The sequence below is a fragment of the Biomphalaria glabrata genome, chromosome 3, assembly GCF_947242115.1.
Source record: "Biomphalaria glabrata chromosome 3, xgBioGlab47.1, whole genome shotgun sequence".
Taxonomy (NCBI): domain Eukaryota; kingdom Metazoa; phylum Mollusca; class Gastropoda; family Planorbidae; genus Biomphalaria; species Biomphalaria glabrata.
This window is the reverse complement of record NC_074713.1, coordinates 18,875,228-18,901,528: the sequence shown is the minus strand read 5'-3', so window position 1 is coordinate 18,901,528 and position 26,301 is coordinate 18,875,228. Positions and strand designations below refer to the sequence as shown.

At 33.6% G+C, this 26,301-nt stretch overlaps 1 protein-coding gene and 1 long non-coding RNA gene across 2 annotated transcripts in view; one reads left to right on the top strand and one right to left on the bottom strand.

The window, feature by feature from the left end:
- LOC106057038 (thioredoxin domain-containing protein 16-like) overlaps nucleotides 1–26,087 on the bottom strand; it is a 41,944-nt gene extending 15,857 nt beyond the window's left edge. Inside the window, exons 1-6 of the mRNA XM_013214066.2 lie at nucleotides 25,943–26,087; nucleotides 3,159–3,368; nucleotides 2,420–2,508; nucleotides 1,150–1,226; nucleotides 971–1,045; nucleotides 322–443 (exon numbers count right to left, since the gene is read on the bottom strand). Coding sequence (XP_013069520.2) covers nucleotides 322–443; nucleotides 971–1,045; nucleotides 1,150–1,226; nucleotides 2,420–2,508; nucleotides 3,159–3,348 — 553 coding nt within the window. The 5' untranslated portion in view covers nucleotides 3,349–3,368; nucleotides 25,943–26,087. The remainder of the gene's footprint in view (nucleotides 1–321; nucleotides 444–970; nucleotides 1,046–1,149; nucleotides 1,227–2,419; nucleotides 2,509–3,158; nucleotides 3,369–25,942) is intronic.
- On the top strand, nucleotides 13,394–19,757 carry LOC129925168 (uncharacterized). Its single transcript, XR_008776944.1, has 6 exons — nucleotides 13,394–14,269; nucleotides 16,281–16,361; nucleotides 16,496–16,579; nucleotides 16,719–16,908; nucleotides 18,751–18,870; nucleotides 19,524–19,757. It is a non-coding gene; the product is annotated as an uncharacterized LOC129925168 (long non-coding RNA).
- Nucleotides 26,088–26,301: the final 214 nt, after the last annotated feature.

The following is a 26,301-nucleotide window of genomic DNA, read 5'->3' as shown; positions in this document are numbered from 1 at the left end:
AGTGCTTTATTTATTTTTTTTTTGCTTGTGAGATATAAATCATCAGTTTCTGAAGCTAACTACTTTCAAGAGAAGTTCAGACAGCACTACCAAAAGCTGTCCAACCCACTTAGTACCTTGCCTTTTTCTTTCCCAGGATGTATCTGATTTGATCTGACTTCTAGCTTCTAGCTTTATTTTTATCAGGATTTAAACTCAATCAGGATTCAAACTTCAGACTATCATCTAACAGCTATTAGAACAACAGTTCTGCTACTCTGTCCCATATTTTCAATGTATACAAACACTGGAATAAGAGGATAATTATTTTTATGTGCTCACCTCTTGTTCCACTCAAAGGAAAGTAAGCGAATATCAAGTCTTTGACCCCAATAATCTTACTCTCAAGATTCATCCTTTCTAGGCGACTCAAAAGAACTGGAACTTTATCAATGCTAAGTAAGCTGAAGAGTAAATTAATTTGCACAACAGTATATTATTTTCATTATGTAATTAGGGTAATTAATCATTTTACTTGACAAGACTTTTTTTTTTAGAGATAGATAGATAAAGAGGGAGAGAGAGAGAGAGAGAGAAAGAGAGAGAGAGAGTAAATAAAAGATGTAATATTGTTTCAGTATATTTTGATTAATTTTTTGCTGATTTCACGCTTAAAATAATTTTCAGGTTAAAATTCGTTTAAATTGAAAAAAATTAGCAATGTGAATGTAAAGATGCTTTTTTTATGGAGAGAGAGAAAGAAAGAGAAAGTGAGTGAAGGAGGAAAGACAAGAGAATAATAGATACATTATCCATTTAGAATATTTTGATAATCTTTTTTACAGTGTTAATTTGATTTTACACACACGCACAAACACAATTAAATTGTGTGTTAAAAATTTGTAAAAATAATTCTTAAAAATGAGGATTTTATCTTTGATATATTGAAAAAAAAACTATACAATCATCAATGTTTAAAGCACATACTTACTGGATAGAGTGTGCCATGATAGATTCAACATCAAACAAAGTTTCTAAGTCTAGCTTGAGCAAAAAATTTCCATTTCTGTTGATAGAAAGTAAAACAACTGAGCATTCTATAACTAAGTGTAAACGGTGGATTACATTACCCATGATTGAAAACCAGTCAACACCTGACTCCATACGTACTTGAAAGTGAAAAAGTTTTTCCTCACATCTTTCTTGGCACAATATTCTGTTTCCTCTGTGTGAAGTAAACAATCTAACTGAAAAAAAAATAAAATGGGGGCATTTTTAGATGAAATGTTTTTTCATTTAGCTTCCTATAAGCATCTGTACAAATATCTGTTAAATAACTAATGCAGAAATTATGAATTTGTTCCACATTATGTAATAATGAAAGAAACAATATGAACATGAATTTAACTGGAGAGCTATGCCAACATTAATTTTAAAAATAGGAAAGACCTTAGAAAAGTTAATCAAAGTTTGGAAAAAAAAAAGAATGTACAGAAAAGAATGTATTAATTGGGGTTGCCTCCATGAACAGTGAGTACTTCTCTCACCCATCTATCAGATAGCCACTTAAAACAGTAAAAACAAAGACCAGTTCAATTCTTCAGTTCTGTGTGTAATATTACAAAACTTGAAACTCATCATTTAGTCACCTAGCAGTGGTTCATGTGACTTCTTAGTAGTCACAATGGGTTTGTGTAGATCAAACAATGTGATTGAATAGATTATAGTAGAGTTTTTTATGTTTGGATTTTATATAATTATCTTTCCATAAACAATATCTAATCACTCAGACAATATCATTATGCAGGAGGTATTAAAGTAAAAGAAACTCCAACAGAAATATTTTTTATATGAATACAAAACTTGGAATCACTATGATGATGAACACACTTCAATAATTTACAATACAATTTAATTTCAACACATTTACTACAGTCACTGAGGCCCAGAACAGTTGAATGCATCTCCTTATATAGTCTCTACAATCTATATCTTGCCATTCCTTCTCAAACTATCTAAGCTATTCTAACACGCCTGGAAATTAATTTTAAACCAACTTGTAAACAACATACAGCCATGACCTTGCAAATACACTGTTCTAAAAATTAATCACTGAAAGATAAACACACGTTTTTCAAATAAAACTTTGAAACTTTTACACAATACATGACAAATAGGTTGATTCATCGGAATAAGCAAAATTAACCTACAATCCAACAGCCTTATAGAAATTCCTTAATTACAGCAACAGAAACCTACTCAATCACCAGAAAATGTCAGCCAGACGTAGGAGTTGGGTTGACTGATGAATGTCTTAAAGCACTGTTAAGTTTCTAGTCTAAACATCTCAAGAGAGTGCCTAGCTGCTCACTATCATTAACACCAGAATGACGAATGTTAAACTACTTAAAAACATTCAAACATTAAATTTGATGCTCACCACAGCTATTTTTATATTGTAAGACTTTAAATATTTGGCAGCATTTTCCATCTCATCAAAGAGACTTTTTAGAGTAGAATAATAGGTTTCTGTAATAAACAAAAATACAATTTAGTGAAATCATATCAACGAAGGACAATTTTTAATATTTAAAATGCATTTATACATATGTTTAAGAATTATATAGAATAATGAAAAAATCTAACATCTGGTAAAAAATAATGGAATTTATATGTTAGACTTTGGCAGTTTCAGAAAAAAGGGTTAGGGATTGAACAAAATCTACCACAAACACATCATTTCTAAATTTATCTAATCATGAATTTTCATTTTCACATGATAGAGTCTACGACATTTTTAAAACTCAAACTCGTACTGTGACTGTGAATTTTTCTGTACATCAGATTGTCTATAGCTAGAAATAAGTGTTGCAAACTTTTCTCATCTATCATTACATTTGTTTTTGCATATTTTGAGAACTATTTTACATTACTTTTTATCTCCAAACGATTTTAATTTTGAAAGCTTCATTCTTACTCACTTTGTTTTTCCTTAATGTGAAAAACTTCTATTGTCTCTGTTGTTTACTTACTGATATCTCAGAATGTTTACTCTCTGAAAACAGAGACTAATTCTCCAAACTGCATGAGGTAACATTATAATTACACACGATAAAGTCAAATTTCCTGTGAAAAGTAAAAAGTTTCGAATATGTAAATTTTCTTTAAACAGCACTTACCACTAGCAATGAAGTAGATGTGCAACAATGTTGAAGACTTGCTGAGTTCATCTATTTCTGAAGGTTTAATAAAATAAACATTTTTAAACTCATACTGTGTCTGTGACTTTTTCTGTACATCTGATTGTGTTTCACCAAAAACTGTGGTTCCTGCTATCACAAGACACATATATAGGCTAGCCAGCATCATGAACAGTTACCAGGATCCAGCTGTAAATATTAAGCAAGTTGAAAATGGCATGATACCTAATCTTTACAACATTAAAATTAAAAAAAAAAATTAATCCCAACCTTAGGGAATAACAAACAGCCTTTTTAAAAAAAAAAAAAAACTTCTCTGAGGGAAAGAATTGCAAATCGCTGACATAAATCTCAATATTGCATGAATAAGCCTCTTTTTTTTTCTATATAAAACAAAATTAATAAGCTACCACCAATTGATTCATCACATTAATTGTTTGTTTTTTTTTATTGATTCTTAAATTGTCATGAACCATGAATAATTATGTGAAATTTCAACTTGATCTGAGAATGGGAAGTAGGAAAAAATAAGGTGTACAAAACATAATAAGGGAAATAACACATACATAAATAACATATACAGCACATTTGTCAATAAGTAGCATTTATTTCCCTTGATCAATATTAATAATAATTAATTACAACGCTTATATCAACTCACTCTGTCTGTCTGGTACAATTTTTAAACACATTATTTCTCCTACCATTCTCAGATCAAGTTGAAACTTTATACTTTATAATTATTTACTTATAATTTAACCAATTAGTTAATTAATTAATTGTAATTTGTTGTTTTATTTGATATCTCAAACAAGAGAGAAAAATTTTATTTGACTGAGGTGGTGGTATAAGCTGAATTAGTCCCCCTTGTAGGTGGCCACTTCAAAATAAGCTTGAAACAAACAATAGATAACTTATACAATCTTCCAGTTTCATACACACCTCCTAGTAGAGTAGCTAGAATGTTGGCTTGAGTCAGAGTCATGAGTCACCCAGATATTCCTTTCTTTCTTCATTGCGCCCCGCCCCCCTTTTTCCCAACTGGTCCAGATAAGTGATAGGATCATAGAGTATTGAGAATGCTAAAAGCATGAAATAGCGCCAAACAAAAACAATTGGTAAAATTATTTCTAATCTCACACATTTATTGTTGTTGGTCGAAATCTATTACAAACTTAATTACATGACTGATCCAAACTAATTGATACAACTACGCTTTGTATTTTTTTAAAAAGTATTTTTTGATGTTTTACTTGTTGTAAAGTATTTTTTTTAATTTTGCTTTTTTTTTTTTAACCAATATTTTAAAAGCGACATGAAGGTGTTCCATTTGATTCCATACTTAATGTATGGTATTAGCAGATAACAACATGGCACCCTCATGGAAACATTTGACTCCTGTCAGCTACCTCAATACTTTATACATAGCATATGGTGAGAATATAAGAAAGGCTCATAAACCCCAATCACATCTGCTATATCTGTCCAGATAGGATTTCATTATTTTCAAATCTGAAGGAAAATCCCAAACATATAAAACAAAGAAGTATGCATGTCATGGAGACTTCTCAAATTTAAATGTGCTGATCTATACTAGAAATATAAATGACTCCCACAGGGGTGAGAAAGGGGGAGATTGACTGCTCAAAGAGTCAAGACCCTGAAAAGCTTTTATGATTTCATTTATTCTAGTTCAGCGGTTCTCAACCTTCTTATCTCCATGACCCCCTAATACAATTCTCCACTATGTGGCGACCAACAGCCGAAAAATTGTGTTCGTTTATAGCCCTATGTAAATTTTATTTAGCCATTGTTATAAAATTATAATCCTAATGTGTGTTTCTGATATTCATGATGTACTTTCATTATTAGAAACTGAACATAGCATAAGTTTTATTTAGTGTAAAATAAATTAGTGCTTACATTTTTTTGAAAGTGTAAAGTTTTTTTTAACTGTATCTTTTATGAATTTCATTTATTTACTTTTCTATTGCATGTTTACAATATTCATGCTGCATACTTAACAGACAATTTAAAAAGTATTGCTAAGCATGGAAAACGTACAGTAAACTACATTGCTACAAAATTGATGCAACATTTTTTTCAACCACGCCAAAATTAGTGCCAAGGTCTAACTTCTGTTTCTCTAGATTAGGAATTCTTGGGGTAGTCTTTGTAAGAGCAGAACAAATGTCATCTGCATCAAGTTTATTTCTGTATTTGGCTTGATAATTAACTAACAGGCTGAAAAACTATGTTTCACAAAGATATGCTGTTGGAAATGGAAGACATTGCTAAAAAAATCTCAAATAGAACAGAAAGAAAGCAAACGATTGATCCAGAATTGTGTAACTGGCATTGAAGAGAAATCATATTTTGCTGCATTCCTATTGATGTAATGGTTGTGGCATGAATCAAACAGTGATTTACAATGACTTTTTCTGGTGACTCATTTTGTAGATCTTTGAAACATTGAAATCAAGATGGAGATCTAAACAAACATGGAGCACCATCTGTGTAGTCATCACAAATATTTTTTCAAGATGTCTTTTACTTTTCCAAAAATGAACCAACTTTGTCAATTGCATCAAGTGCTTTAGAGGTCATTTCAAGAGTTTTGCAAAATGAAAACTTGTATTCAATAGAATTGCCATTATGTATATATCTCATGTAAACCAGTAATTGTGAACAATTTACAAGGTCTGTGGATTTAACAATCTGGATGCTAAATATTTGAAAAGAAGCAGATATCTTTTCCTGAATTACCTGATTGAAAATATCAGCAAATATGTCAACATTTTTCTTCTATGAACTGTGTCCGATTAGTGTCTCATTAGATATTGAAATTGCACTAAATTTATTAATGAATTCGGCTCCAATCATAACTCGAGCAATGTATTTGGCTGCTGACAATAACTCATTGGTGATGGTTTTAGGTTTCAGAGCTCTGGCGATTCTGAGAACCACTAAATAAGAAGCTTCAATAGATACTATGTTTTATTTATGGTACTTGCCACCTAAGTCAAGTCTGGATTTAGACTCCGTCAGCATTCAAAACTGAAATACTGGATGTCCTTATCAGCAAAGCTCGGACATTTGTTCAGCTCCTTACATTTTGAAGAGCAGAACTTCATTATAAATGACGTATTGAAGTGTAGCTATTGTTTCATAAATTGTATGATGATAATTTAATCTGAGTAATATTCCTGTATGCCAACTATGGTTAAATATGCAAGAAAAAAAATTATGATGAAAAATTTACAAAAAAAACCCACTTTCCCAATGGTCTTTGGTAACCCCTAACTAATGTGACTCACAGGTTGAGAACCCTTGATCTAGTTAATGATGGATCTTTAGACAGAGAAGTGAGAGAAAGGTCAAACTCTTGTATCCTGGTCATTGGTCAAAATACTTTTCTTGGTCAAGGGACACTATGGCCTTTCATTCATGTCTTTTCTTGAAGGAGTCAGTAGTTAATGAACAGATATTTAGAACCTTTTAATTGTACATATCAAGCAAAAACAAAAAGAATGGGGATTGAGGAAAAGTATCTGAATATAATGATAATATGTTGCAAATTAGTTATGTTTGAAAAAAAAAATCAGTCTAGCACACATTCTAAGGATATTTATATTGCCTAGATGTGTGAATGAAAACAAGACTTATATTTCTAGGATACAAGTCACTATTTTTTTTTTCCATTGCTATTATAATTCATCTCAAAGCTTAGGCTATTCTTTAAAATGTCTTTAATCACTTACAATAACATTAGACCTATTGTTATTGCTAATAGTGATAATAAAGACAAAAATCAAGTGCAAGGTGTGAGTTTAAACAGAGAAGCAAAGATAAATAAAAATAATGAAGACAAAATATTTCAGACATAAAGTTGTACATCCACCTGTCACCTAAATAATAAAACACATAGGGCTGTTAGCACAAACTGCCAGCTAAAGCAAAAGGTATTGATTATTTTTTTCAGGTAATGAGCTTGCCAACTGTTCCTCTCCACAAACATGTGCAGCTCCTGCTATAATATATCTTAATATCTCTTAAACAAGGTGTGGGCAAACTATGTCCCAACTATATGTGGCCCACCTAAGAATTATGTAATTAGAATTCACTCTATATTTCTGCAATTAATTTCTTTTAGATTTAAAAACCATAGTTACTAAAAGTTACTGTGCCATAAGTTTAATATTTGTTTAGCAATTCTAATTATGTTTCTTTGCGGGTTTTTGATGCATTGATACCTTTTCGTTCCTTAAAAAAGAATAATAGCAGGAACAATAAATTTTAATAAATTTCTGCTCAACAAAACAGATTTTGATTTATTTAAACCTTGTATAAGAAAAGAAAGATAAGGATGAATGTCTTGTATTCAATGACAAAAGTAAAATTAAACAAAAGTTAATGCTACAAGTGAACCCACTCCGAAGCTATGTTACAAATGAAACAAACTTTTTTAGATAGCTAAGTGGACTCTAATCAGCAAAGGCATCCCCAGTGTCAGCCTTTGCAGTTTTATAATGGTTTCATCCAGTCCTTAATCACACCATTTCCAATAAAAGGTATCATTATCAGCTATGTGGGAATCTAGCAGCTTTGATGATTTTCTTTGTCATTTTTGCAGGAATCTAGTTAGTTATTTGGATTTATTTTTTTAGCTTTTGTGGGAATCTAGCCATGATGATTTTTTTTCTCAGATTTTGAAGCCCCCTTTCCCATCTAGCCTATTGACAAAGCTTCAATGATGTCAGTGAACAGAACAGAAAAAAATATGTGACAGAATTTCTTTAATTGAGGTTAAACATATTTTTTTCCCAGAAGACATCCTGTCAAGCCACAGGTTTTCCTGGTTGACTCAGACAATCCATTCCATGATCTAATAGCACTAGGGAAGAAGGAGCATTTGTATGAATTGTCCTAGCATATGGAACAAGGAATGTGCTTCTATCTTTGTCTTTCTGAGAATTAAATTAGGTTTTAGTTTTGTATTTCAAGATTTTGGTTCAGTGTTTTATGTATATATTGCTACTTTACTTGTAAGTCTTCTATCCTGTAGAGTTTCTAAATTTAGGGATTTTACTAAAGGTGTTACTCTAATCAAATGTGAATATTTGTTTGGTATGAATCTCACTGCTCTATTTTGTGTCTGTTCCAGTTTCTTAATGTTTTCTTGAGCTGACAGTTATGCACAAATTGTTAGACAAATTTCCTTATAGATAATGAAGATTCTTCTTCTTGGCCTAACCAAAGTTAAATAACATTTTAGTTTTGTTCTTATTTGATGTATAGAAATTTCTTTTACATGTTTCATATGCTTTAAATTGCAAAGTAGACTTAATCTAGATTTCGATTTATAGGTATTATTATATATAATACATATTCTTCTTCTTCTTCTAGCCAGCTTTTTGCTGCTGAGCTGTGAGCTCTTTTGCAGACTGTGCCAAGGAAAAAAAGTGTGCTGTTCTCTTCAATTGTTCAGCACTGCAGCACAGAGTGTTGGTTATGTTGGACTGTAGAGGTAGTAGGGTCTGCCTAAGGTGGATTAGGAAGGGGCATTGAAAGTGGATATGGTTTACTGTTTCAATATTAAATATATATATAGATAGATCTATATGAATTATATTATGTATATATATAATCATATATAATTATATATGATTAGTATATAATATAGGCTACATATATATGAATATGAATATCTATTTCTATAATTCTATACTGTCTATACTAATATTAAAATATCAAATTATATAGTATAGTCTTCTATCTAGTATAATAATCAAATAAATAATATAGATATCTAAACCAGATCTATCTAGATTATTTATTGAAATTCTTACTATATTATACTATATAATTATAGATCAAGATGTAATATTAAATATTATTAATTTATATAATATAGGTCTAATTACATCATAAATTCATTTTTAGCTATTAGATGTACCCAGCCAGCAAAGCTACCTGTTCAGGCCCGGGCTGAGTTAGGGGCCCGCACGGGGAACCGGATATTCGTGCGGGGCAGTTTTTTCCTTTCCTACCCCGTCATGCGCCCATTCAAAACCCCCCTCAGATGAATGGGGCCCGTAAGTAGCAGGGGATGGAGAGATTCGCCCCATTGTTTCACTGCTGGGCGTCTGCTGGCGGTCTGAATTTTGCGTAATACAGTTAAGGTCCCACCACCTTCCCCCTTCTCGTCCTACTGGCAAAGAGTGCCCTCCCCGCCTCGCTCTTATCTCGGACGAGACCGTCGGCCAGGAAACTCGTTGCGTAATGAAATTCAAGAGGAGACAAAAAAAAGAGCTCAATATAATTGGTTCGGATAGTCTCCCATTTCATTATAAACACAATAAACTCATTGAATGTTTTGTTATTTTTTTATATAAACTTTTTATTGCTTCGTTTTTTTTTTTTTTGTTTTTTTTTGTTTGTTTTTTTTTTTTTTGTTTTTTTTTACATTAAAATATTTCGTTTTAATATATATGTATATAGCTATGAAATAAAAACAAGTGTTTTATTGTTATACAATATATAAGGACGATTCTTTTGATTTAATAATTTTAACTATATTTTTTGATATTTTAAATTTATCAGAAAATTTTTTACGAACAATATAAAAACTGATGTAAACGCTGCATACAATAACTGTATCCCTGATAGCAAAATTTTCGGGCCCGTTAAGGACCCCCAATTGGGCCTGCCCATACTAACCACATGGGCCCCAATTGGGGGAAGAACTCGGCCCTTAAGGTTGAGTCTGGGCTCAGTCAGTGGCCACAGAAAATCCCCTTGTGAAATCCGTGTGGGACCAGTAAGGGAAAGGACTTGTGGGCCCCAATAAGGCTATAGATACTTGGCCCTTTGGGGAGAATTAATGAAAGCCCAAATGGGGCCCTTAGGGGTCGAGTCTGGGTGAAATCAGAAGGCCAAGATGACGCCGTGATGGAAACCTCATGGGGCCAGTACGGGGAAAACATTAAGGGGCCTGAAAGGGCTTAAAACATGGGTTCGATTTTGGGGATGAACGTTGGCCCAAACGGGTGCCCTTAGGGCTGAGTCTGGGTTCAGTTAGGGGGCCCAGATGAAGCCCTGATGGAAACCTCATGGGGCCAGTACGGGGAAAAATTGAGGGGCCTGAGAGGGCTAAACTCATGGGCCCCATTTGGGGGATGAACGTTGGCCCAAACGGGGGCCCTTAGGGCTGGGTCTGGGCTCAGTTAGGGGGCCCAGTTGAAGCCCTGATGGAAACCTCATGGGGCCAGTACGGGGAAACATTGAGGGGCCTGCTAGGGCTAAACACATGGGCCCCATTTGGGGGATGAACGTTGGCCCAAACGGGGGCCCTTAGGGCTGAGTCTTGGCTCAGTTAGGGGGCCCAGATGAAGCCCTGATGGGGCCAGTACGGGGAAAACATTGAGGGGACTGCTAGGGCTAAACACATGGGCCCCATTTGGGGGATTAACGTTGGCCCAAACGGGGGCCCTTAGGGCTGGGTCTGGGCTCAGTTAGGGGGCCCAGTTGAAGCCCTGATGGAAACCTCATGGGGCCAGTACGGGGAAACATTGAGGGGCCAGAAAGGGCTAAACACATGGGCCCCATTTGGGGGGTGAACGTTGGCCCAAACAGGGGCCCTTAGGGTTGAGTCTGGGCTTAGTTAGGGGGCCCAGATGAAGCCCAGATGGGGCCAGTACGGGGAAAACATTGAGGGGCCTGCTAGGGCTTAACACATTGGCCCCATTTGGGGGATGAACGTTGGCCCAAACGGGGGCCCTTAGGGCTGGGTCTGGGCTCAGTTAGGGGGCCCAGTTGAAGCCCTGATGGAAACCTCATGGGGCCAGTACGGGGAAACATTGAGGGGCCTGCTAGGGCTAAACACATGGGCCCCATTTGGGGGATGAACGTTGGCCCAAACGGGGGCCCTTAGGGCTGAGTCTGGGCTCAGTTAGGGGGCCCAGATGAAGCCCTGATGGGGCCAGTACGGGGAAAAATTGAGGGGCCTGCTAGGGCTAAACACATGGGCCCCATTTGGGGGATGAACGTTGGCCCAAACGGGGGCCCTTAGGGCTGGGTCTGGCCTCAGTTAGGGGGCCCAGTTGAAGCCCTGATGGAAACCTCATGGGGCCAGTACGGGGAAACATTGAGGGGCCAGAAAGGGCTAAACACATGGGCCCCATTTGGGGGATGAACGTTGGCCCAAACGGGGGCCCTTAGGGCTGGGTCTGGGCTCAGTTAGGGGGTCCAGTTGAAGCCCTGATGTAAACCTCATGGGGGCCAGTACGAGGAAAACATTGAGGGGCCTGATAGGGCTAAACACATGGGCCCCATTTGGGGGATGAACGTTGGCCCAAACGGGTGCCCTTAGGGCTGAGTCTGGGCTCAGTTTGCTTCTAGTTTCTCTCTCTCTTTTCTCCATACTGACAAGGAATGCTCTCCCGGTCTAGCTCAGACGAAACATAGAAAGTTATTACGTAACATAACTCGAGGGGGAGGGAAAAGAAAAAAAAGAAAACCATGACTTTGATATGTTGGCTCGGATAGACTCACTTAGATTATTAATACAAACAATATTGCTGTTTTTTTATTATTTTATTTTTATAAAAATGTGTATAGGTTCCTATATGTTTTACTTCTTTTTTTTTTTTCTTTCTTTGCATTTAATTTAAAGTTATAGAATGCTGATTTCTAAACTGCGATAATTTTATATTACATTATACTTTATTAAATACATTGGATTGTAGGTCATTTTTAGGTATAACATTCAATGTCATTAAGTCAAAAAGTGATTTATATTATATATTTTATTTATTCTTCTCACAGTAGTTTGATCAAAACGTTTCTACTATAACGACATATATATGGGATATTTATGTATGTGCATGTTTGTTAGCGCGCGTGTGTATGAACTATGCATGTTATATGCCAATTTAAAATTTCTAGATCTAATATAGTACGTGACACTTTAAAAAAAAAAAAGGGTCATTGCCTAGCTCCAAGATTTTTCATGAGATGACTAGATACAAATGTGCGATTAATATGATGTCGAGTGTTTTGATTTTTTCGAGTAAAAAAAAAAGCAACTTGTGACTTTACAACACTTGCTGTAAATGGACCTTCACTTAGGCATCATTTTGACTTTGCTCATGTAATGTAACACCCCTGTGACCATATTCGCACTCCCTCTACGTCTATCTGACCCAGAGGTTTAATTAACATCATGGTGATCTCTTTTATAGCCTTCCTCTAACTTAACTCCCCTTTCTTCTTTTTTTTTTTTACCCACTCTGCTGGATTTCTCGAGTTCACACCTAATGAAACGCTAGACAAAATGACGCCTCTCGAAGTAATAAAACTGAATCTGTCGTTCTTGTAGGTTTCTATCATTGCGGAAGGTACCGGTACCGGTATTTACTGACCAGTCATTGATATTTAGGGTTATGTATTTTCACGTCTACCTCAGGAAATAAATAAATAAATATATATATTTTTTTTTTAGGTTAACATAGAAAACAAGCACAGCATTGGTTTCTTTTTTTTTTTTTTTTTTACGTTTTATCTGTAACATGTATTAAATATATTTTAACCATTCATAATACAGATATCTGATTTACTGTAATTGTGTATAGTTGCACTGTTCAATTAGATTTCAAATAAATAAATTATTTGCAATTCTTATTGCATCTTCTGGTAATAAGCCGATTTTAAAAGTTTTAATATAGCCTATAATGCTAGTTTCCAGTACCGGTAGATATTTTTAATGTAAATAAACTTTACACAAGCAAATAATATTAACAATAGGGGTTTTACCAATCTTGTTTGACTTTATTTAGTCGTTTGGAAACATAACTAATAAGAATGCCTTTATATTGATTTAAATGTTTGTCTCAGTTATATTTAAATATAGATATCAATTTATAAAGATCGAGTGCGTGTAAAATTCCTACAAATAAAGATCAGCTTAGGTTAACACGTGTTTGACGTTTTCCTTGCTCGTTGCATAGAACGCGTGCTATCAAGCAAGAAAGTACACGTGTTCACACTGATGGTCAGTAGGTCAAGGCTCAGTGACTCTCACTGTAAATCTTTTTCGTACCACCTCTTTACTTGATCTTTTTGTTGACGTAATAGACCTTGTGATCTCTTTCTTTTATGAGTTACACAAATGTTTAGGTCATAACTTTCAGATAGAATGAAACACGTAACTAAAACTATCTTATGATTTAAATATAATTCAAGGAATTTTTATTTTAAAGTATAAGATATAACTGGCAAGATCATGATATGAACGACAGGATTTGCTATTCAGTTTCGTACATTTAAAAAAAAGTTATGACTCAAAATACATGCTACATGACAGATCTAATAAAACTACATTATAGGCACAGTTCGTAAATATTATCGATGACTGATTCTACGAAGATAAAGAGCATAAAAAAAAATCAAGAGGCATGCAAATGTGTTGTAGCCATAGTTGTAGACTATGTACGTGTCAGTGTTTTATCTAATATCTACTGTATACCCCATTCTAGAATATTTATGATTTAAAATATATATAAAATTAATTAGATCCATATTTTAAATCGTGCAATCTAATTTTGTAAGAACCATCTTCGTTAATTATAATGTCTATAATGCAATTTGTGTAAGTACGGTAGTCAAGTAGATGAGGTCACGATATGAACCAACACATCCTCACATAATTTGTTCAAATGCTGCACACTGCTTTATGGTATCGAAATACTAGAGTTAATAAAACAAACATTTTAAATATTCAACAAGAGACACTACTAATACAGTATTAGAGAAGATTTTAGTCCTGAGGGGGGGGGGGGGGGAGAAAGACTGTGCCGCTGGTCAATGTGTAGGCTACCCGGTCACGTGGCTTACTTACAATTGACCAACCAGAGACAGGTCTACATGATAGGCTACAGCCTATTGCATCATTAAGAAAAATAGCGCCAGAACCAAACACCATGACCATCCCATTCCAGTCATAGTACTCATAGATCTACTTCAAGATTGTGTTGATTTGTGATTAACTCGACTCTATTCTAACAACTTTGGAATGTGTGCGTCAAGCAAAGGTACTTTTTATTTTATTAGACAATTAGATCTACTTTATTATTTTATACTTATTTATAGAGATTAAGTCTGGATAAATTAAAGTAGATTAGATCTAGAATCTAGATCTACATTTAATTTTAATGTCATTTTTGTTTGTGAATGTGCTTTTTTGGTTTAAGTTTAAGTCTAGTCAGACTAGGCCGTCACTAGGCACAAATAATTATTTTAAGTGACGCAAGGAAAGCCGTTTGAAATAATAATTATAATCATTCGAATCCCGTGGCGTGTCTCACAGTTTATTAGAACCTTAATAGATTAGATTTAGAAAGTCAATTTAGAAAAGATAGTAAAACCAAATTTTTCAACCATTAAAATTAATATTTTAAAATACGTGAGTTCTTGAGATCTATTTTCAATTGGCGGACCCTATTCCCAACCAGTTGTGAATAGGCTTCAACCCTATTCCCAACCGGATGGATGGGTCAAATAAGGTCAAAACCCTATTCACAGTCAACAGGGTCAAATTAGGTCAAAACCTTATTCCCAGTCGACTGTGTTTAGGTCAAATCCTATTCAGTTAAATGTTTTTTTTTTGTTTTTTTTTTAAGTGATTGATTTAAAAGAAGATAATAGAAAATAGCTATAAAATAAAATTGGTTTGATATTGATAAATCTTTACAATTTATTAAACTTATATTAATTTTTCCCTAATGTAATTAAAGGAACAATGTATACTTTATAGGTTATTTTATTATAGAATTGTTAGGTCATATTGTTGTTAAATCTTTGAGCTGAATATTTGTAATAGCTATAAAATAAATAAAATATATTAATTCACTGTTTTTGTTTTCATTTCATTCCTGGTCACATTATCTCCAATTAAATATATTTTTTGACTTGGCTTTGACTTTAAGCACTCAATTCAACATATTTTTTTATAGGCCTATATACTGCTTCTTGATATTTTTGACATGTGTTTTCAATGTTTTCTCTCCCATCTTCATTATAAAGTTTAGTGCATTGAGGATGGCTATAATAAAAAAGAGGAGCTATCAAAACAAGGCAGAGAAAAAAATATAATTGGGGTGAGGGTGGGTTTAAAGTTTGTTGCAAAGCAATAACATGTGTAGCTGTGAGGAGAAATGTAACCATATGTGTAAACACATAGTAAAATGCTAGGTATATTGTAGAGAGTTTTTTTCATTTATGTTGATTCTATTCAATGTAGGGAGGGGATATCAAACTTTATTGTTCTCACTAAGGTGAAATAGGGGAGGCAGGTGGGTAGGATATATCTACACAGGATGTTATAATCGAGGGCCAAGTTGTGGCGGAAGTAGCGGATATCTTTGAGAGATAGTACCACAATAAGAATCAATGGATCATGTTCTATACCTATGATCATTATCCAACCAATCTTAGCACCATTTCAATAAATAAATATTTCTCTCTCATTTGATGTCAGTAATATACTTGTATGAATAAATTCCTTGAATTCAGTAAAATTTGTGAATGATTTTCCTTCCATGTTTTTTTTTAAATAAATGATAGTGAAAGTGACCAGAGGATAATTGATTATTATATAAAATGCCATGGTCACGTTTACGCTGGCCTTTTATATAGCAACACTTCCGGTCAACAGGGGGGATTGGCAGGAAGTCTATACTGGGGATAGACCGGAAGTCAACTGACTGTAATTAGGGTTTGACCTTATTTGACCCATCCATCCGGTTGGGAATAGGGTTGAAGCCTATTCCCAACTGGTTGGGGATAGGCACTTCGTTTTCAATTTAAATGCAAAATGTAGGCCTATAAATACATTTGTGTATACTTTTTTGCAGAAGCAAATCTAACAATGTTATACTATACAGTATACTGAAACTAGTCAATAATCTTGTCATTCAATATGTTGTGCAGAATTTATAATTTATCTTTATATTGCTTATGCCTTATGTAGATCTATGTATTTAATATTTCTCATGTGTGACTTTGATTTTAAAAAATTGAAATGTTAAAAAAAATAATTTTCAGACTCGGAACCAAAGAGTGAAAGAATGATGGCATCACTATGATCACTTCTTGCTGGATCTGTCCAAGAGTCAATGAGTACAGGTATTTAACTTAAAATATAAAGTATTATTACTACTCAATTTTATTATAATTACCTATTGATTAAGTTTAAAAAAATTATTACTATACTAACTATACTTAGGCTACTATATTAATATTTTTTCTTATTCTTCAAGGTGGACCATGTTGGAAAATAACTTTCAGTCAAGACTCAAGTTGAGACAAGAGTTAGAGCTCCATTGATGTTATTGATCAAACTGGTAATTTTTTTTTACAATATTTTCAAGCCAAAAATGTTGTATACAAATCTGATGATCCAGATTTCCTGAATAATTTATATTAGCAGTCTAGATTTACTTGTAAAATTTATTTAATACTTATTTTATTTTCTGTCTGCAGAACATGTTCTAGAGATACTGGAGAAAAGATTTGAGTGCAATACAGACTCATTTTCAATTGAAAGCAATTAAAAGAAGCAGAGATAAATACAATCAGGATTGGGTATGAAGCAAATTTCCCAATGGCAAATAATGTATCACTGTTGGAAATAGAAGTGAAACTGAAGGATGAAGATTCTCATGAAAATTTGGTAAGGCCATATTATATTGTAGGATTTAGGATGTAAAATATCATTTATGTGAATAGGTACTTTGATAAACTGACCTAGATCAATTTTTTTTCTCCCAAAAAATGGCTGAAAAGTGTGTCAGCACATTTTACCCTTTTTTTAGGGGTGGTCATTTCCATCAAAGTTTTAGCATATTGTATTTGATTTGAGGACTAATTATAATTACTTTTTGTAAACATAAAATATCAGAGATCATTTTTATTTGCTTTTGAAGCCAATCTGTTAAATTTTTCTTAACAAAAGTTTATGTGAAAGTTGACATTTTTACAACTTTTTTCCTATAAAAGTTACAACAATGCTGTTTGCTACAATAATTTATCATATTATGAAATGTGTATATTTCAAATTTCATTAAATTTTCTTGGCGCACTTTAAAGATATTTGATATTAAAATTAACAAAGACAAAGAAGGGTAAAATTTTCTTTTTTAAATAAAATAAAAGTGTTTATGGTTACAACAATCTCACTAATTCTATTGAATTTAGCATGTTAATATATATCTGTGTGCTAAGTTTGAACTTTGTAGCTTGGCGCACTCTTTAGATATTAATTTTCAAAGTTGATGGTTAAAATCTATTTTTAGTAACAACCAACACTGTGATTTACTGGAAATGGTCCATTTCTGTCTATCACAAGCTATTTTTAGAAGCACACATAGGAATCTTTCATTTAGATTAACTTTTATAGTGTTTGAATGCTAGATTATGGAGAGGGAATGTGTCTTTATTATAATGACTTTGTAATCTGCAAATTTTAAAGTAAAAGTTTAATTACTTTAAAAAATAATATTAAATATTACAATTTTTTTTTTCATATTTTTAGCTCATTGAACTAATAATTAATATTTTTTTTCTGTGTGTTGTTTTTTTCTATTAATATACATGTAAATTAATAGTTAATAAATAAGTACATTATATTTTTAAAATGATGAGCTATTATTGCACAAAAATTCAAGTAAAAAATCTTTTAATAACTTCTAAAAAAATCGCAAGGTTTCTTTTTTATTTTATTGTCCGAAGCAAGAAATTTTTCATTTACAATCTAATTTTTAAAGCATTTAAATTAAGGCATTTTAAAATGATTAATTGCCAGTGCTCTACAAAAAGGTTAAAACTGTTTTTTTATGAAGTTTATGAAACTTATAGTCATTAAATTTTAGGAAATATTTTTCTGCGCAGTGCTATTTTCATTTATAATTTATAAGAATTATCTATCTGATGCATATAAATAGCTATTTAAATACAGTAGAATTATAATTAAACAAAATAAAACACAATACAGATCTCTGATTTGTTTTATTTGTGATTTTTGGGCTCATATGATGACAAAATCACATATATTTTTATTTTTTGTCGAAGGCTTTTTTTATATATTAATTAAAAAAACTTTTTTTTCAAAGATTTTATTGCTTGGTCTTATTTTTTAAATTTATTTTAACAGAATACTGGTTAATGTAAAAGAGTGTGAAGTTTCAACCCCACATCTTTAAGACTTTTTATAATACAGTTAATTTAAGTTCAACTGTCAGTTGTTTCGGTCACAGATTTTTTATTTATTTACAAAGGCTAAAGAAGGCTAATTTTTGGCCACTAAAAATTTAATAACTTCCCTCACAATTAACTCAGCAATATAAAATTGGTATCATTGGAAAGCATTTCTCAAGCTCTATCTAACTAAATAGGTTCCATTGCATTGTGATCATTTTGAAATTTGTATCGAAGTACCTAATCTGAAACAATAATTTAGCTATTTATTTATTTATGTGTCAGCAGAATCATACTTATCTCATCTTATATATTACAGATCTATCCAGTGAAAACAGCATTAAGAGAACAATAGTATGGATTATAACTTGGCTGGACTGGACATGGCACAAACAGAAAATAAATGTATTGAATTTTCAATCCAAATTATGGATATTAGGTATGAATTTTTATTTCCATATTTTTAACTAACATAATCTTTATACTTTTTTTTTATGCCACAATTGCATTGTTACTTTTCTTTCAAATCATTTCTTGATCAAATGCTGCGTCAACCTAACCTAAGAGGCTCATAAGTATTTTAATTTTTTATGAACATTGTGTGTAAACTGTTAGGTCTTTATACCTCCTATAATTCGATGTGTGGTTGTGAAATGTTTTCTCCACCATCACCAGATAACTATGTCAGTGACTTTCTATTGGAAAAACATACTACTTATACATATGATGGTAGGCTCATATTTCACAGAATTTTGAACTCTGTTATCACTTGTTGGAACAACTGAAGCTCAATTGCATCTTGAGGGACAGATAAACAACAATTAATGTACTGTTAGTTTACGTCAAGTCACGTTTGGTATATGATACGAGTTGTAAGATTAAAAAAAATTTTTTTTTTAACTTGTGCAGGATATGTACATGTGCAGTAGTTAATGAAGCCTGCATACACAAATCATGAATAGATAATGTCAGCATTTTTTGGTTTGGAAAAAGTGAAAATCATTGTGTTTTTGTTTTTTGTATGTTTTATATGAACATTTCATTTTCAAATCATAGGAATAAATTTTTTTTTTTTTTTTATGTTCTTCTTAGATTATTCAAGTGAGTTACCCAAGTCTGTCAAATAACTTAGAGAAAGTACTTGAACTTGGCACGTGTGATGGCACAGAAATCGTAAAAAAAGAAGGATGATGGCTTCAACGCTGAAGGAACATCCCAAACATGTAAAACATTTTACAAACAAACCTAATCAAAGTTTATAAATGTTTAAAAAAAGTAAGATGCACAAGCAAATTTATTTACATACTACAGATATTAGAACTAATGACTAATGGAAAAAAAAAAACTACCTATCTAGACTTAACAACTAAGAAATAAGTAAATATAATATTTCAAACATGTGCTGGATCTTGTTAGTTTAATAACATACTATGTAGGTGCATTACATAAAACATGTAGTGGTTCTTGGTTGTTGATTACCGGTACTGTGCTTTTTTCAAATACACATTAGTTTTGTCATATATTAATTATAAATATTTATGTTCACCATTAATTATTTCGTTCAGCTATAGCAACATAAGGAAGGCATGGTGGCTAAGTGGTTAAGCATTTGGCTTCCAGACACGAATTAGAATCTCAGTGAAAATTGGGATTTTTAAGACAACCTAACTCTGATGGATACTGGTACCTGATTTTAGCTGGGGAAAGTAAAGACAGTTGTTTAGCTAGCTACATGACACCCTGCTTGTTAACCATTAGCCAAAGAAACGGATGGCCTTAACATCATCTGCCCTATAGATGCTAAGTTTGAAAAGGGGAACTTTACTTTTATTACAACATAAGGTTATAAGTTGACAGTTACAGATGATGTACCATATGAGCATCATTGTTGTTTACTGGCTTTTGAACAGTAGCTTGAAACGTTTGCTCTTACTTACATAGAATATTCACTGTTAAAAAATTATGAATATGATAGTGCAGCTAGTCACTCTGCTCAAAATTGAAAAAAATATTTTGTTGAAATTATAAACATGAGCTACCGGTATATATAAATGTATAGTTTTCATTGTTGAGCACACACTTTTTCTTTGGTACTGGGTAACGTACATGACCTATATTTTTTTGAAATATTATCATCTAAAATTAGGCGAGGTCTTGAGAATATTTACCTCGAACAGACTCAGCTTTGGGTTTTTGTGCATGTAGACCCTATTGATTAAAAAGCACCATTCTCTAATTATATTTTACTTGTTTAAATTTATATATTTATGGTTATTAATTATTCTTTGTATTTATTTTTTAAATTTTTTTTTGTAAAGTAAGCACTGGTATTTTTCTAAAAGTATGTTTCACATTTATTTCATTTTAAACAAATTAAGTCATTTACTTAATGTTCAATTATGTTCTAAATGTATGTTTTTAAAATTTCAGTGTTTATATTGCTAACATTTCACAAACTTGTTACAGGTAGCTTATTTTTGTTTTGGTCATTTTTTCTTTAGAACTACCGGTACAACATAATCTGATGTTAATTTTAAAAAAAATAATTTGTTTCATGATTGTGAAAACAGTTTGCTTTTCAATTTACATACAGCAGGCTCATACTTTGTTTAGATAATTCTGAATTACATTCTATATATAATTTATATGTTTCTGTATAGGCTATTCAAGCTTTTGTACATGTTAAAATTTCATAAATTTGGTAGCCATTATATTTTTTAAAAAATTTTATGGTATAATAAGTACTTATTGTACTTTTAAAAATATAAGCATCCAAATTTTAAAAACTTATTTCTAATTTGCCATTTTAAGCAATTTGTTATTACAATTAATATTTAAATGAATATGCTTTTACTTATTTCAGTGTACATATTGCTTACATTCCACCAACTCAATACTTTTTTGTTACTTTTATTTTTTTATATTTTTTTTACATAATTACAAAAGCTAAGTTGTTTTTTTTTTGTTGTTGTTGTTGTTTTTATGATTGTCAAAACTGTTTGCTTTAAATATAATTTTTATACAGCACTTATACTTTCTGTAGATGATCCTGAATTATGTTCTTTATAAATTTGTTATAGATTTTCATGTTATCATTCACAACTTTTTTGTTGACTCAATGCATTTTCCATAGTATACTATAATATTATAGGATCAATTTTTACAGTTAAAATCTTTGCTACAGGTATTGCTTTTACTTTTTAAAAAAGTTTTTTAGTGTATTCCGGTATTTTTAATTATTTTTAATAGTTGCTAACATTAACATTTTATAATGCAATAAACTATTAATTTCAACTAGTAAATTGTTTATGTAATTATTTATGTCATTTTATGCCATTTCAGCTAGAGCTCAGTGTCATTTCTTACTGGCCTCATCTGGGCCCCTAACTGAACCCAGACTCAGCCCTAAGGGCACCTGTTTGGGCCAACATTCATCCCCCAAATGGGGCCTATGTGGTTAGCCCTTTCTGGCCCCTCAATGTTTGCCCCATACTGGCCCCATAAGGGATCCATCAAGGCTTCATCTGGGCCCCCTAACTGAGCCCAGACTCAGCCCTAAGGGCACCCTTTTTTGCCAATATTCATCCCACAAATTGGGCCCATGTAGTTAGCCCTTTCTGGCCCCTCAATGTTTGCCCCATACTGGCCCCATGAGGGTTCCATCAAGGGTTCATCTGGGCCCCCTAACTGAGCCCAGACTCAGCCCTAAGGGCACCCGTTTGGGCCAACGTTCATCCCCCAAATGGGGCCCATGTGTTTAGCCCTTTCTGGCCCCTCAATGTTTGCCCCATACTGGCCCCATGAGGGTTCCATCAAGAGTTCATCTGGGCCCCCTAACTGAGCCCAAACTCAGCCCTAAGGGCACCCGTTTGGGCCAACGTTCATCCCCCAAATTGGGCCCATGTGTTTAGCCCTTTCTGGCCCCTCAATGTTTGCCCCATACTGGCCCCATGAGGGTTCCATCAAGGGTTCATCTGGGCCCCCTAACTGAGCCCAGACTCAGCCCTAAGGGCACCCGTTTGGGCCAACGTTCATCCCCCAAAAAGGGCCCATGTGTTTAGCCCTTTCTGGCCCCTCAATGTTTACCCCATACTGGCCCCATGAGGGTTCCATCAGGGCTTCATCTGGGCCCCCTAACTGAGCCCAGACTCAGCCCTAAGGGCACCCGTTTGGGCCAACGTTCATCCCCCAAATGGGGCCTATGTTTTTAGCCCTTTCTGGCCCCTCAATGTTTGCCCCATACTGGCCCCATGAGGGTTCTGTCAGGGTTTCATCTGGGCCCCCTAACTGAGCCCAGACTTGACCCTTAAGGGCCCTAATTGGGCTTTCACTAATTGTCCCCAAAGGGCCAAGTATCTCTTACCCTGTTGGGGCCCACAAGTCATTCCCCTTACTGGCCCCACAAGGGTTTAACACTGGGATTTTCTGGGCCCCCTGACTGAGCCCAGACTCAGCCCTAAGGGCACCCGTTTGGGCCAACGTTCATCCCCCACTTGGGGCCCATATGGTTAGCATGGGCTTGCCCAGTTGGGGCCCTTACTGGGCCCAAAATCTTTGCTATCAGGTATTAAGTTAGATCCTCTATATTATATAATATAATAAATATATACTATAGCTTAATGGTAATATATAGCCCGGAATATAGGAGTATCGGCCAGACTGTCAAAGTCAGTCAACTAATCTATCTTTCTATGTTAAAGTATGTTATTATATAATTATGAGATAGATTAGCCTTCATTAGGTTCTAGAGTCACTGTAGAGAACTAGAGTAACTTACATCTATCGAACACCTTCGTTTTAAGGTACTTATCGAACACCCCATTGTATTTTTTAAAATTCTCCTTTATTTCGATGATTATAAAGAAACTAGTCCATTCTTATTGTGCATCGTCCATTTCTTGATAGTTAAGTTATAATTAGTTTCATTTTCACACGAGGATCATTTTTTTACTTATATTCAAAGTGCATTGGTAATATTGATATAAAAAATTCACATTTTTTGAACTCTTGGGAAGAGTGGAGTGAGTCTCGGGTTAAGGGTATTTTTTAATGCTAATGATGCTTCAGCTCAAAAAAACTATATAATACGCTTCTAATTAGGCTGAGAAATATTTACAACTATTTATTTGAAAGTGTCCTTTGTTACCTAAACATGAAAATTGAGGTTTAAAAAGGGGGTGTTCGATAATAGCAGTTTTTATATAAGCAATCTCAGCTTCGTAAGATATCGAACGCCATTTTAATGTTAAAAATAAACATCAAAGGGATATAACCCAAAGAAGACAAAATATTTAAATTATATATTTTTTAATTGTTATTTTTTAAAAAAATTTAATGCAAAGTACAGATATAAATTAATCATATGTTACAATTTGTATCAGCTATTTGTGGTTTACCGTAAATGTGCTATATTTTTTTTAAGTAAATAGATATACATCGATATGCACTAATTGTACCCATTTTAAAAGCTTGATTTTATGACACATATATTATAGCTTGATGCTAATAGCATCTGTGCTTTGCCGCTGGAAGAAATAGAGTGGAATGTATTCAGTTGTTGTTTCTTTTTCAGATGCCCCATTCTATTAACTTCTGAATTTGCCCCATTCTATTAACTTCTGAATTATGTGTTATAAACCAATACCTAGCGCATGTGCTTGATGTGAAGAGATATTAATAAAACGAAAGGGCAAAGGGGAAGGTATAGAATGCAGATATGGTATTTTAAAATAAAAATGTCTTGGGCAGGTAAAAAAAAAGGTCGGGGGGTGGGGGAGAGAAACAGTCAAGACACTGTATCCAGAGATCATCAATAATTGATCGACCATTAGAATTTGACGTCAGCCTCAAATACAAGAGTCAGTTGTGCTTCTCGATCTAGACGTGTGGCGCCGGGTCTATAAAATTATATATATATATATATATATATATATATATATATATATTTGCCATAAAGTATGATAAAGCTCATAATGCGCTACAAAGACACTCCTTTGAAACATCACAAATACACAAAATAATAACAATAACACATTTAACCACTCTCTTATTCTGCCTACACCCCCTTACCCGCGCTTCCACTCTCCAACATTCACACTTTTTCAGTGCAAAGTAACAACGTAAATATCAAGACTCAATCCAAACGCAGCCACCAGACTAACACACAACAACAAAAAAATGGTCAGTGATAGCGTAACACACAGGTGTAAACCAGGCCATCAACACGGCCCCAAAACATTGTTCAAGTTGTAGTAAGAACAATGTTGAGGGGAAAGGGGGAGGAGCCATCAGTCGAGTACCTACGGTCAAGCCGCTAATTAGGTCACAAACACTAGGCATGATAGATACGTAGTATATATAGATATGTTGTTTGTGTGTGAGTGTGACAAATACTAAGCGTGCTCTAAAATACGGTGGTTTTTTTTTTTTTTGGTCAACCAGGTGGTTTAGGGAGGGCGGATTTATCTACATCTATAGGTAACACAGCTTGCAAGCTACCATAGCTTTTCAGCACCCCCCCCCCTTCCCCGCCCAGATCGAAAAATATCTAGCACTGACTTTTGGGCTGTTACATACACTGAGCGTGCTAGATCGGCGGCTAGTTACGTAGGGCCGCGTACCGTATGTTTTGTTTTTAGGTCAACCAAGTAAACTGTTGTGTCCTGCAATGACTTGGAGAGGGCGGGATTATCTATTGGCTACCAAAGCTTATTAGGCTCTCCCTCAAATAAATAATATCTGGATTAAATTTATTAATGGCCTTATGTCTCAAAATAGCTTAGACCTAAATAAGTACTGCGGTAATGCGTTACTGGGCTTAGCACCGTCAGTTTCTAAGCAGAGCTGATCAGTGATAGATTCCTTCGATGTGGACCATTTGAAAATGACTAAAAATCTGTCTTTCTTGACATGGCGTAAAAAGAAAATGACATAAATAAAAAAAAATATAGATTATAACACTTTTGAAACACCATACTTTTCACAAAATTTTAAGATTATAACACTTTTAAAACACCATACTTCTCGTGTGTTCGATAAGTTCTTAATATGTTCGATAAGATAAGATAAAGGTAAAAAAGTGTTCGATAATTTAAGCTTTTGAAATCATCAACCTGACCCATTTTAACATCAAATATAAGTTTAACTATGAGTAGTAATAGAATAAAACATGTCTACTTTTTAAGAAAAATGGATGAGGAGTTCACAGATACAATCAGTTTTTTTCTAGGTCTAATTTTTACGGAGATACACAAATTCAAACATAAAAAATGTCGGCGAATGAGCTTAACTTGTTCGATAAACGTAAGTTACTGTAGAGACTAGAGAGAGAAAGTCTCAGAAAGAGAGAGAGACAGATTTACTGAGATTTGACAGAAGAAAAGTAATGAAACTGAAAGTCAGACTGCAAGTCAAAAACTGAAAGAGAGATCATGAACATGGTGTAAGTTAAGACTAGCGAAACAGAAAGTCTAGATGTATAATCTACAGTCAATGTATGAAACGAAACTTACTGAGAATATTGAGAGAGAAACCTAGAATCTAGATCGTGTTAATGTTATATCTAGGGTATTACATCTACAACTCCAAACTACCTGTCTGCTACTAACAATGATCACTAGAGTAATTCTCCTTGCTTAACGCTGATTGGTTCTTTTTCGAGATCTATTGATTTTGGAGTCCAACTAGCCTAGCCGCTGTGGCCAGTTCCTAATCTAACAGTGCTCGAGAGAGAAAAAAAATGTCAGCTACTTTGCTAATTGAGTTAGACAAATACATTTCTTGTAGACCTCTCTCTTTTATTTTCTGTCACATATTGGTCGCACCCTTAAATTTATTTTCATTGTTCAGTAGTTCTCAAGTTAAAGACTAA